Consider the following 12,085-nt stretch of genomic DNA (forward strand, 5'->3'; position numbering starts at 1 on the left):
CGCTCTGTTCTTCTATTAAACTGTAACACCAATGAAACTTCTCCACTCTGAAGTTGCTCCGTGATATTTTCCTCCACAGTGTAATGAATGAAAAAAGTATTAAAAGTTAAACTGTAGACAAACATGATCAGTATCTGTAATCTTCATCGTTTTGACCGTTTCATTAAAGTTAAATATTTATTCTCTGCTGGTCTTGATGTAATCCTCATTTCAGAATAAGCAGGGCTCCAGTGTGCTGTTCCATTGAATGACTTTATCACTGTGTGCCTGTGTCCAGCAGAGGGCGCTGTTTGCTAACAGTCTGTGCACATCAGAGAAGCTGTGATTGAAATGTGTTGACCTGTTTCAGGTGACACATGAAGGTTAGTGTGATGTGTAGGACGGCGTTTCATCACTTCCTGTTGTCTGATTCTAGATTTATTAGAGACCGAGGCGGAGACGTGTTCGCTTTCCTGGGTTTCTATAAGATTGATGATGTCATCACTGGGCCACTGTAGGGTTTTTCTTTTCTGAGAAATGTTTTCTCTGTTTTCACTTCTAGCATATTTGAGTTTTTAGTTTGATGTAATTGAATTGTTTAAATTTCAGTTAGTTGAGTGAATGAGCTAAGGTTAATTAAAGGGTTCATTTAGATTTCTTTGAGAGAAAAGTGTAAACCCCTCCAGCCAGTTTGTTAATGGGCCGGTCTATAAAGCCAGGAGAGCAGAGAGGTGAGAGAGGCCTTACTTTGAAGTTAGTGATATCGATACATTCAAATCATTGTTAGGAAACATTTTCAAACCTGCCCGCTCAACATCCACACCTACTGGCAGAAGCTGTCATTGTTTGTGTTGAAGGCTCCCTTTTCCCTAAAGACCCTGACTCACCGAGCAGACGGCAAAGAACTAGTGACGCCTGTGCCGTCGCCCCGCCAACGGTGGTCCGTTGTTTATGATACGAGAAGACCATTACCACACCGCTGTCGCTCACCACTCGTATTATAGGTCGTCTACTAATGGAGAATAATGTCTGATGAAAAGTAGAAAATGGCGCTGGCGTTGTCAGTTCTTTGTGTTTTAGTGGAAAAAGAAAAGAAGAGGAGGAGGAGACAAATAAGGAGAAACCGCACTAATGGGTGAAAGCATGGAGACTACAGAGACATGCTCAAGGAGCTTTACTGAACCTGAGAGGAGAGCTGGAGAGAAATGAAACAACAGAACAGCCAATCAGAGAGATTCCTCTCACCGACCGCCGACGCAGATGTCGAAACAGCCAAAAAAAGGCCGACGGCGGGTGACGGAGCCGGACAAACTAGGGCGATGACCGCTCACCGACCGTCCATCTAGAAGTTGAACTTTTGTTGTTTGTGTAAAGTGAACACGTGTGGTTTATTAGCTGTCTGCTGAGACGCCCTCCATCTTTCTGTCACCACAAACGCCGTGTCACTGCTCGCCACGTCTTCAGGTTTGTTCTGTAGGTCACGATGTAGAAACACTCGTGTTGTTTCAACAAGTCCCTCTTCTCCGTTCACGACAACCGTCTGACTTTATGCTTCTCGTTTGCTGTCGTCGCCATGGTGATGTCAGTTGTGCTTCCTGCTTCAGGCAGCTTGCTTCCTGATTGGCTATTGTTCCGTCCTCGGCGTTCTCTCCACACAGCAGGATTTTGTAAATCGGGGGCGGCCCAGATCGTCGTCCGTGCAGATCGGGGAGGTTACGATCCTTCTGAACACGCCTCACGCCACCGGAGCATCGGGCAACATCATCTTTGGAAACATCACATAATAAGACCTTTCCTGACTTTGGTCGGAGGGGGTATCGATTCTTTTGGACCCAGAGTCACTTGAAATGGACTTAATTGCTAATAAATGTAACGTGTAATGTGTATAAATGTACAATTTTTCGCACGATGTATAAAATTGTGAATATGAACATCTTTGTTTTTGAGAAGATTTCTATGATTCCAATCATTAGTGATCATTAGTGATCATTAGTGATCATTAGTGATCATTAGGGATAGAAAGGGTAAACCCCTCCATAAGCAGGCCCGGTGTAGGTACCAGATGAGCTCGGGTGTTCAGATCGACTCGGGGTCCTGCGCCTGTTAGTGAAGTCACACAATATGATCGGAGAGTTTATAGTTTTCACGTTTTTGTCGGGTCTTTGAACACAACAGTGACCGCCCACTGACGACAGGACATTTTATTCGGCACCAAAACGACATTAAAAAACGTAAAAAAAGACAAGACTGTGTACATGATTTTCATCCGAAGTCAAGGAACTACACATCCCACAATCCATTGTGAATTACATTGTGTCTTCTTAAGAGAAACTTTTGTCGTTGTTATAGTTTTTATACCATTAATAAGTGTTGTTACTATCTTGTAGTTTGTGTAAATATAAACTACATTCACTGCGACATGATGAGGATATTAGGCTAGTACATTTCCTGTTAGCTAACTAACTAGCTAGCCTGCTAGCGGGACTTATCTGTTCGCATACGGTGCCGAGGGGCAGGAAACATTGCCATGGTAACAGCAGGCTTAACCAATCAGAAACACTCTATGATCATGGGAAGTGTAGTACTATGCCCCGATATAAAACTTCATATTGTGACTTCACTAGCAGGCACAGGACCCCGAGCACATCTGGTACCTACAGCGGCTCTTGGCATAGGCCATATAGTCGGTCGCCTAGAGCGCCACGTGCTGGAGGAGCGCCTTCCCTCATGTTCTGTCTTGAAAATAAGAAATGAACATATAAAGAAATATAGAACAAAAGAATAATAAACTTTGCATCCATGTTGTAATAACAGTTATAATATATTTCTCTGTTTTATTAAGTTATTTAACTGTTGATGGTGTTTACGATGACTGCTGTCCATCGACAATCCAATAAAACAACACAAGACAGTAAAATAATGAAAACAGACTTATTATATATATATTCAGACTTTCATTAACTGATGAATCTTAACAGAGAGACAGACAGACAGGCAGGCAGACAGACAGACAGGCAGACAGACAGACAGACAGACAGACAGGCAGGCAGACAGACAGACAGGCAGACAGACAGGCAGGCAGGCAGGCAGACAGACAGGCAGGCAGACAGGCAGACAGGCAGGCAGGCAGACAGGCAGGCAGGCAGGCAGACAGGCAGGCAGGCAGACAGGCAGGCAGGCAGGCAGACAGACAGGCAGGCAGGCAGACAGGCAGGCAGGCAGGCAGACAGGCAGGCAGATAGATAGATAGATAGATAGATAGATAGATAGATAGATAGATAGATAGATAGGAGGTGACGTAGGCTGTGTGGATGACGTCAGCCCCTGTGTATCTCGGGGTGTGTTTGTTTGTGAGAGGAAGAGGCTGGTTGGATGTTGGGCGGGGTTTGAGGAGAGAGAGAGAGAGAGAGAGAGAGAGCTGACGATCCTGCTGCTGCTGCTGCACGACAAAAGGAGGAGAAGAAGAAGAAGGAGGAGGAGGAGGAGGTCGCAGAGAGAAAGAGAGACACGCACAGAGACACACAGACAGACAGACAGACAGACAGAGAGAGACAGACAGACAGAGCTGCGGACAGACGGACGGACAGCCGGGAGGATGGGCCGGCGGAGTGGCCGGTGGTAGCGCTCTGTTTTCGGGGACGGAGCTCCAGGATGAGCGTAGCGCTGCAGGACCTCCGGAACACCGTGAGTACACACACACACACACACACACACACACACACATAAACCTGCATCTTGCACGCGCCCGTAGCACGCAGCCCACGCGCTCCTGCGTGTCCCGGGTCGGTGTTTCTGCAGCAGCTTCTGATGCTGCTCACCTGTCAATGACTGGGCTTGACTGTTGTATACTGTTGTATTGATGATCTGTGTGTGTGTGAGTGTGTGTGTGTGTGTGTGTGTGTGTGTGTGAGTGTGTGTGAGTGTGTGTGTGTGTGTGTGTGTGTGAGTGTGTGTGTGTGTGTGTGTGTGTGTGTGTATGGCCTGAAATATCTCTTTTCACCTCCTGCTGACGTCACTGATCCAACAGGCTGATCAGTAATAATCTGAAGATTGATGAAAACAGGAAGGTAAAAAACAACAACATTCCTGTTTACTGATTTTTTATTTAAAACCACCAAAGAAGAAGAACAGACTTCCTGTTCACAGAATAAAAGCCTTTTCTTGTTTTTTAAATGTAATAATCAAACAGTTCATGAAGTCTTTACATAAACTCTTCAAACCTCCAACATCTGAACACGAGTCACAAATAAATACAATAAACTTCACGTTATGATGAGATGCTGAGCTATGAGATACGGTACGTTACGATAAGTTAGCATTACGTTACGTTCTGATACGATAAATCCCATCAACATTATACAATACGATGTGATACAGTATGTTACGATACGTTTAGAGACGAAAAATACATTCAAATAAGATACGATGAAGTACGACACGTTATGATGTCATCACGTTATACATTATGATGCCTTATGCTACGCTACGTTAGCAAATGATACGATATACTCAATTGTCCCCTGGTACAAATCTTTGTCTTGGAGCCCAGTGCTGAAGACAATAAATAAAAAGCATAGAAACAAAGAGACAGAAGCACAGACTGTCAATCGGTCCTGAAAGTTTTAAATCTGAAAACAAAGAACAGAATATTTCTCTCTGTTCTTTAGTGGAACAGAAGAAGACTTTAACACCATGAACATAATGTTTGATGTTTTGAAAGATATTTTCGGTCGCTGCGACGAGGATTAAAGCCTCCGTTAATGGTGGGGGGGGGGGGGGGGCGCGACATCACAGCAAAGTTATCTGCTGCCCCGATTTAATGTTTAATTTACAGCAAAAAAAGACAGAATAAAGATAAATATAAAAGTTAATATTGTCATTTGACTTTATCTAAATCTACTTTTTAAAACATGACACTCGTTTGTGTCAGTTTGCTTCTGTTTGTGAACCAGCAAACGTTATTTTTCAACTCAAGTCGACACAGACAAACACCTGAGTGATAAGAGGAAGAGGAGGAGGAGGAAGAGGAGGAGGAAGAGGTGGAGGAAGAGGTGGAGGAAGAGGAGGAGGAGGAGGAAGGGGAGGAAGAGGAAGGGGAGGAAGAGGAGGAGGAGGAAGAGGAGGAGGAGGAGGAGGAAGGGGAGGAAGAGGAAGGGGAGCAAGAGCAGGAAGAGGAGGAGGAGGAAGGGGAGGAAGAGGAGGAGGAAGAGGAGGAGGAGTTGAAGTTGAACTAGCTGAACCAGCTAAACTAGTACAGCGCGGCTGTGAGAGTGACGAATCGAGCTGTAACTAAATCTGCACGTAACTGTGCTTGTGATCGTTCAAATAAAAACATCAAATTCATCAGTCCATTTTTAGAATACAAGAACAAAAAACAAAGACAATGCTCCCAGTGAGGCTGGGAAACAGTTACTTTATTTATTTAAAGGAGACTTAAACTTGAGAAACTTTACAGCTGCAGTTCCTCCAGTGTCCACTAGAGTCTGTCTCCTGCAGTGAGTCAGTCCCCATAGAGCTCTATGTTAAAATGTTCAACTTTACAGCTGCAGTTCCTCCAGTGTCCACTAGAGTCTGTCTCCTGCAGTGAGTCAGTCCCCATAGAGCTCCATGTTAAAATGTCTAACTTTACAGCTGCAGTTCCTCCAGTGTCCACTAGAGTCTGTCTCCTGCAGTGAGTCAGTCCCCATAGAGCTCTATGTTAAAATGTCTAACTTTACAGCTGCAGTTCCTCCAGTGTCCACTAGAGTCTGTCTCCTGCAGTGAGTCAGTCCCCATAGAGCCCCATGTTAAAATGTCTAACTTTACAGCTGTTGTGAGTTTATACAACTCACCTGTTTACATTATATTAAGGCTTAAAGGGATGTAGAATTAAGGGGTGTGGCCTCTGTGAGTGACAGGTGTCTGCTAGGTGTCACCTCAGCTAATTCAGTCTGAGTATGTACTGAGTATGTGAGAACCACACCAGGACTGTTAGCTCCCTCACTGTTGGTCATGTTTATTTATTTGCCTTTCTGTAGTGATGGGTGGACGGGTCACAACAGTCACAATAAGTGATGCTAACTAATCATCACAGATAGAAGTGTTAAACTGCAGGGCTTTTGTTTTCCTGAACTCGTCTCCTCAGGCAGTCTGCAGGAATGTGGGTCAGCCTGCTGAGTTCCCTGAACTCACCAAACCAGACCGTCCTCAGAGTCATGACTCTTCATTTCACACGTCTTAAACTTCCTCATAACTTTTCCGCCAGAGAAAAGAACCCCAAACAAAGACGCTTCATGCTCCACAGTGATCCATAACGATGCAGGCTGCCTGTGGACAACTTCCTTGTGTTGCTTATGATCAATGACGTGCGGTGACGGTGTAGGTAAACAGACTGTAACACCTGCAGCAGGTAAACAGACTGTAACACCTGCAGCAGGTAAACAGACTGTAACGTCTGCAGCAGGTAAACAGACTGTAACACCTGCAGCAGGTAAACAGACTGTAACGTCTGCAGCAGGTAAACAGGCTGTAACGTCTGCAGCAGGTAAACAGACTGTAACGTCTGCAGCAGGTAAACAGACTGTAACGTCTGCAGGGGGTAAACAGACTGTAACGTCTGCAGCAGGTAAACAGGCTGTAACGCCTGCAGCAGGTAAACAGGCTGTAACGTCTGCAGGTAAACAGACTGTAACGTCTGCAGTGGGTAAACAGACTGTAACGTCTGCAGCAGGTAAACAGACTGTAACATCTGCAGCAGGTAAACAGACTGTAACGTCTGCAGTGGGTAAACAGACTGTAACGCCTGCAGCGGGTAAACAGACTGTAACGCCTGCAGCAGGTAAACAGACTGTAATGCCTGCAGCGGGTAAACAGACTGTAACGCCTGCAGCGGGTAAACAGACTGTAACGTCTGCAGCAGGTAAACAGGCTGTAACGTCTGCAGCAGGTAAACAGACTGTAACGTTTGCAGCAGGTAAACAGACTGTAACGTCTGCAGGTAAACAGGCTGTAACATCTGCATCAGGTAAACAGACTGTAACGTCTGCAGCAGGTAAACAGACTGTAACGTCTGCAGGTAAACAGGCTGTAACATCTGCAGCGGGTAAACAGACTGTAACGTCTGCAGCAGGTAAACAGACTGTAACATCTGCAGCGGGTAAACAGACTGTAACGTCTGCAGTGGGTAAACAGACTGTAACGTCTGCAGTGGGTAAACAGACTGTAACGTCTGCAGGTAAACAGACTGTAACGTCTGCAGGTAAACAGACTGTAACGTCTGCAGGTAAACAGACTGTAACGTCTGCAGCAGGTAAACAGACTGTAACGTCTGCAGCAGGTAAACAGACTGTAACGCCTGCAGGTAAACAGACTGTAACGTCTGCAGGTAAACAGACTGTAACGTCTGCAGGTAAACAGACTGTAACGTCTGCAGGTAAACAGACTGTAACGTCTGCAGCAGGTAAACAGACTGTAACGTCTGCAGCGGGTAAACAGACTGTAACGTCTGCAGATAAACAGACTGTAACGTCTGCAGCGGGTAAACAGACTGTAACGTCTGCAGGTAAATAGACTGTAACGTCTGCAGCGGGTAAACAGACTGTAACGTCTGCAGCAGGTAAACAGACTGTAACGTCTGCAGCAGGTAAACAGACTGTAACGCCTGCAGGTAAACAGACTGTAACGTCTGCAGGTAAACAGACTGTAACGTCTGCAGCGGGTAAACAGACTGTAACGTCTGCAGCGGGTAAACAGACTGTAACGTCTGCAGCAGGTAAACAGACTGTAACGTCTGCAGGTAAACAGACTGTAACGTCTGCAGCGGGTAAACAGACTGTAACGTCTGCAGCGGGTAAACAGACTGTAACGTCTGCAGCAGGTAAACAGACTGTAACGTCTGCAGCAGGTAAACAGACTGTAACGTCTGCAGGTAAACAGACTGTAACGTCTGCAGGTAAACAGACTGTAACGTCTGCAGCGGGTAAACAGACTGTAACGTCTGCAGGTAAATAGACTGTAACGTCTGCAGCGGGTAAACAGACTGTAACGTCTGCAGGTAAACAGACTGTAACGTCTGCAGCGGGTAAACAGACTGTAACGTCTGCAGCAGGTAAACAGACTGTAACGTCTGCAGCAGGTAAACAGACTGTAACGCCTGCAGCGGGTAAACAGGCTGTAACGTCTGCAGCGGTTAAACAGACTGTAACGTCTGCAGGTAAACAGACTGTAACGTCTGCAGCGGGTAAACAGACTGTAACGTCTGCAGCGGGTAAACAGACTGTAACGCCTGCAGCGGGTAAACAGGCTGTAACGTCTGCAGCAGGTAAACAGACTGTAACGCCTGCAGCGGGTAAACAGGCTGTAACGTCTGCAGCGGTTAAACAGACTGTAACGTCTGCAGGTAAATAGACTGTAACGTCTGCAGCGGGTAAACAGACTGTAACGTCTGCAGGTAAATAGACTGTAACGTCTGCAGGTAAATAGACTGTAACGTCTGCAGCGGGTAAACAGACTAACGTCTGCAGCGGGTAAACAGACTGTAACGTCTGCAGCGGGTAAACAGACTGTAACGTCTGCAGGTAAATAGACTGTAACGTCTGCAGGTAAACAGACTGTAACGTCTGCAGGTAAATAGACTGTAACGTCTGCAGCAGGTAAACAGACTGTAACGTCTGCAGCAGGTAAACAGACTGTAACGCCTGCAGCAGGTAAACAGACTGTAACGTCTGCAGCGGGTAAACAGGCTGTAACGTCTGGTTGACACACTTAATGGATACTGAATCTTACATTTTGTGTGTCTCTTGTAGTATGAACTCTATGATACACAACTCTTTGAACCATTAGCTCACATGCTAATAGCTAGCTGTGTTCATGTCTTTGTTTATTTCTGTGTGAAGCTGGCGGCTGCAGTCAGCTGATCTTAATAACTCCACTCTGTCTACAACAAACAGGAGCTCTGATAGCGAGGCCTTCACTTCCTTTAACATAAACTCATCACTTTCACACACAGGCTGATACTCTGTAGCTGCCCTATTTGATTCACAACAAAAGACTTGGCTGCAGCCTCCTGCGTTGGTTTGTCTTTTCTGTGCTTTGTGTAATGTTTTACACAACACAGAGACGGACCTTCATTCAAACCTCACCAGCAAGGAGCATGCCACAACAGTCTTAGTTTGACATATTTAATAATAGATCATAGATGAATGTATGCTAATGATTATGATGGAATAGGATGTTGTCAGTTGGTTGGTCTGTGAGGATGGACTGGAGGCAGGAAAGAGGGAAACTCAGGGCGCACTCACACTAGCAAAGTTGTCCCGTACCAAGCTTAAGCATGATTTTCCCCTCCCCATTCCCCCGTTGGCCTGCGCTCACACCGCTCCAGGACTAACCGGGCCTGAGCACGGTGACCTCTTGTACATAACGTCCTAATACAACACATGCATGGCTTTATGTGATCATGAAGCGTGCTCAGTTTGCAAGACAGGCGGACTCCAAAATACAAAATAAAAAAGTGTCGCGCAGTCGAGTCTGCTTCCGCACATCGGAGAACAACACAGAGAACATTATAGTCAGATAACACTCTGGGATTTCTCGATAATGGAAGACTGTCCGCCTTTCATGTCCGTGCTTGTGCATCCAACCAACCAGTTTAAATAAGTGTCACAGCTCCTCTTCAACATGTGTGTGAAGTTTCTTGTTCTAAATCCACTCTGATCCTGTATTTGATCATGTCTATAAACCCCTCTATTTCAGCCCTGCTCAGAACAGACTGTTTCTGTGTCTGTACCTTTAAATATGTAAATGAGCTGTGTCTGACCACGCCCCCTCTCTGGAAGGACTTGGGTGTACTCAGACTTTCTCGCTCCATGTCCTATTGTTTACGGTGAGAAGGCAGACTCAGAGGGCAGAACAAACACCTAGCTGTGGGAGTGTCACCCACCTGGGGGAGGGGCTACTGCCCTTTGTGATGTCATAAAGGGAAAATCTCCAAACGGCCTGTTTGAGCACACATTTTCTGAAAAGTGGAGCAGGCAGAAGATGGAGAGGATGGACTTTTCTCATCATTGGGGGGTTTGTAGACGGACTAGAGACACATATTAGAGTTAGAGGAACATGGTGAAGAGGATTTTAAATATGTGACCTTTAATTCATTAACTTCATTCTACATTTTGAATAATAACTGGAATCATATCAAAGTTTAACATTCTGGTATCATGACAACACTAGTACAGGTGGTTCTCACGCAAAAGTCTTCAATATTTTGATTGATTTTGAATATTTTATTAATTTAGTCCAAAGAAAGAAAAGAGTCCGCTTCTATTGTGGCGGTCAACCTGAGGGTGGAGGCCCCACAGAGGGACGGATCGTGTTAAATGTCTCCTTATATTCCCTGTAATGGTGAGGTCTGTTACATGTACGGCTCAGCACGAGCAGGAAGTGTTCACCAAAGGTCTCCTGACCTGTGAGGAGAATTTAACGATCTAAACCTGATCAACCAGAAAAATGTTGATCTCTGATCAAGAATCACTGAAACGTCTCCGAGTGAACAAAGACACACAGAAGGTGTGTGTGTGTGCGTGTGTGTGTGTGTGTGTGTGTGTGTGTGTGTGTGTGTGTGTGTGTGTGTGTGTGTGTGAGAGTGTGTGTGTGTGTGTGTGTGAGTGTGTGTGTGTGTGTGTGTGTGAGTGTGTGTGTGTGTGTGTGAGTGTGTGTCTGTGTGTGTGTGTGTGTGTGAGTGTGTGTCTGTGTGTGTGTGTGTGTGTGAGTGTGTGTCTGTGTGTGTGTGTGTGTGTGTGTGTGTGTGTCTGTCTGTGTGTGTGTGTGTGTGTGTGTGTGTGTGTGTGTGTGTGTGTGTGTGTGAGTGTGTGAGATTGTGGGTGTTGGGTTGGGCAGGGTTACTGTTTCCTGTATGCAGCTCTGTGCCTTCCTGTCTTAAGACGCCCAGTTTCCATCTGAGCAACAAAACAAACAAAGCACCCCCCCATCACCACCAGCTACTGTTTCAATCTGACCTTCATCATCATCATCTCCAACTTCTTATTTCCCAAATATCTTCATCATGATATTCAATCATCATCATCATCATTTTTATTTAGATCATTCTAATCTTCATGGGCTGCACGGTGGTGCAGTGGTTAGCTCTGTCCCCTCACTGTGAGGAGGTTGCTGGTTTGAATCCCCGTCCTTCAGGAGTCTCTCTGTGAGGAGGTTCCTGGTTTGAATCCCCGTCTGTCGGGAGTCTCTCTGTGAGGAGGTTCCTGGTTTGAATCCCCGTCTGTCGGGAGTCTCTCTGTGAGGAGGTTCCTGGTTTGAATCCCCGTCTGTCGGGAGTCTCTCTGTGAGGAGGTTCCTGGTTTGAATCCCCGTCCTTCAGGAGTCTCTCTGTGAGGAGGTTCCTGGTTTGAATCCCCGTCCTTCAGGAGTCTCTCTGTGAGGAGGTTCCTGGTTTGAATCCCCGTCTATCGGGAGTCTCTCTGTGTGGAGTCTGCATGTTCTCCTCGTTCATGTGTGGGTTCTCTCCTGGTTCTCCGTCTTCCTCCCACAGTCCAAAGACATGCTCGTTAGGTTAACTGCTGACTCTAATATGTCTGTAGGTGTGAATGTGAGTGTGTCTGGTTGTCAGCCCTGTGATTGGCTGGTGAACAGTCCAGGGTGTAACCCCGCCTCTCGCCCAATGACAGCTGGGATCAGCTCCAGCCTGCCCGCAACCCCGAACAGTAAAAGCTGTTTAGATAATGGATGGATAATCATCTTTATAATTCCTTCCTCCCTCTTGTCTTTGTCCTGTCTCTTGCGGAGGAGGTGTTTCTGTCAGGAGGTCAGAGCTGACAGCTGTTAGTGATGACCACGATGTTGTTGCCCCGGTGATGGAGCAGTTTCCATGGTGACGACCTGCAGGTGCTGAGGTCGGGGGGGCAGCTGAAGGAGGAGCTCAGGGTTCAGTCAGCTGTTTGGATGAAAACAGAAACATGAGTAACATCTTATCATCTGTCCTGTCATGTAGCGCCATCATCAGGTCAACATTTCAATGTGTAGAATCTTTTTTTCCGTTGAAAGGGATCAGCTTATTGGCCTGTCGCTCTTTAATGGTCTCGGCGGTTCTCTGCTCATGCTCTAGATTATGTTT

General features: G+C 46.0%; 1 protein-coding gene across 4 annotated transcripts in view; it reads left to right on the forward strand.

The window, feature by feature from the left end:
* The first annotated feature begins 3,382 nt into the window (after positions 1-3,382).
* Positions 3,383-12,085, forward strand: part of ece2b (endothelin converting enzyme 2b) — a 33,664-nt gene continuing 24,961 nt past the window's right edge. For 3 of the 4 annotated variants that reach the window (XM_061047352.1, XM_061047351.1, XM_061047353.1), the window contains exon 1: positions 3,383-3,663. In XM_061047352.1, coding sequence (XP_060903335.1) covers positions 3,631-3,663 — 33 coding nt within the window. In that variant the 5' untranslated portion in view covers positions 3,383-3,630. The remainder of the gene's footprint in view (positions 3,664-12,085) is intronic. The other variant, XM_061047354.1, reaches the window with a different exon arrangement.

This window comes from Labrus mixtus, chromosome 9 (assembly GCF_963584025.1).
Source record: "Labrus mixtus chromosome 9, fLabMix1.1, whole genome shotgun sequence".
Classification (NCBI taxonomy): domain Eukaryota; kingdom Metazoa; phylum Chordata; class Actinopteri; order Labriformes; family Labridae; genus Labrus; species Labrus mixtus.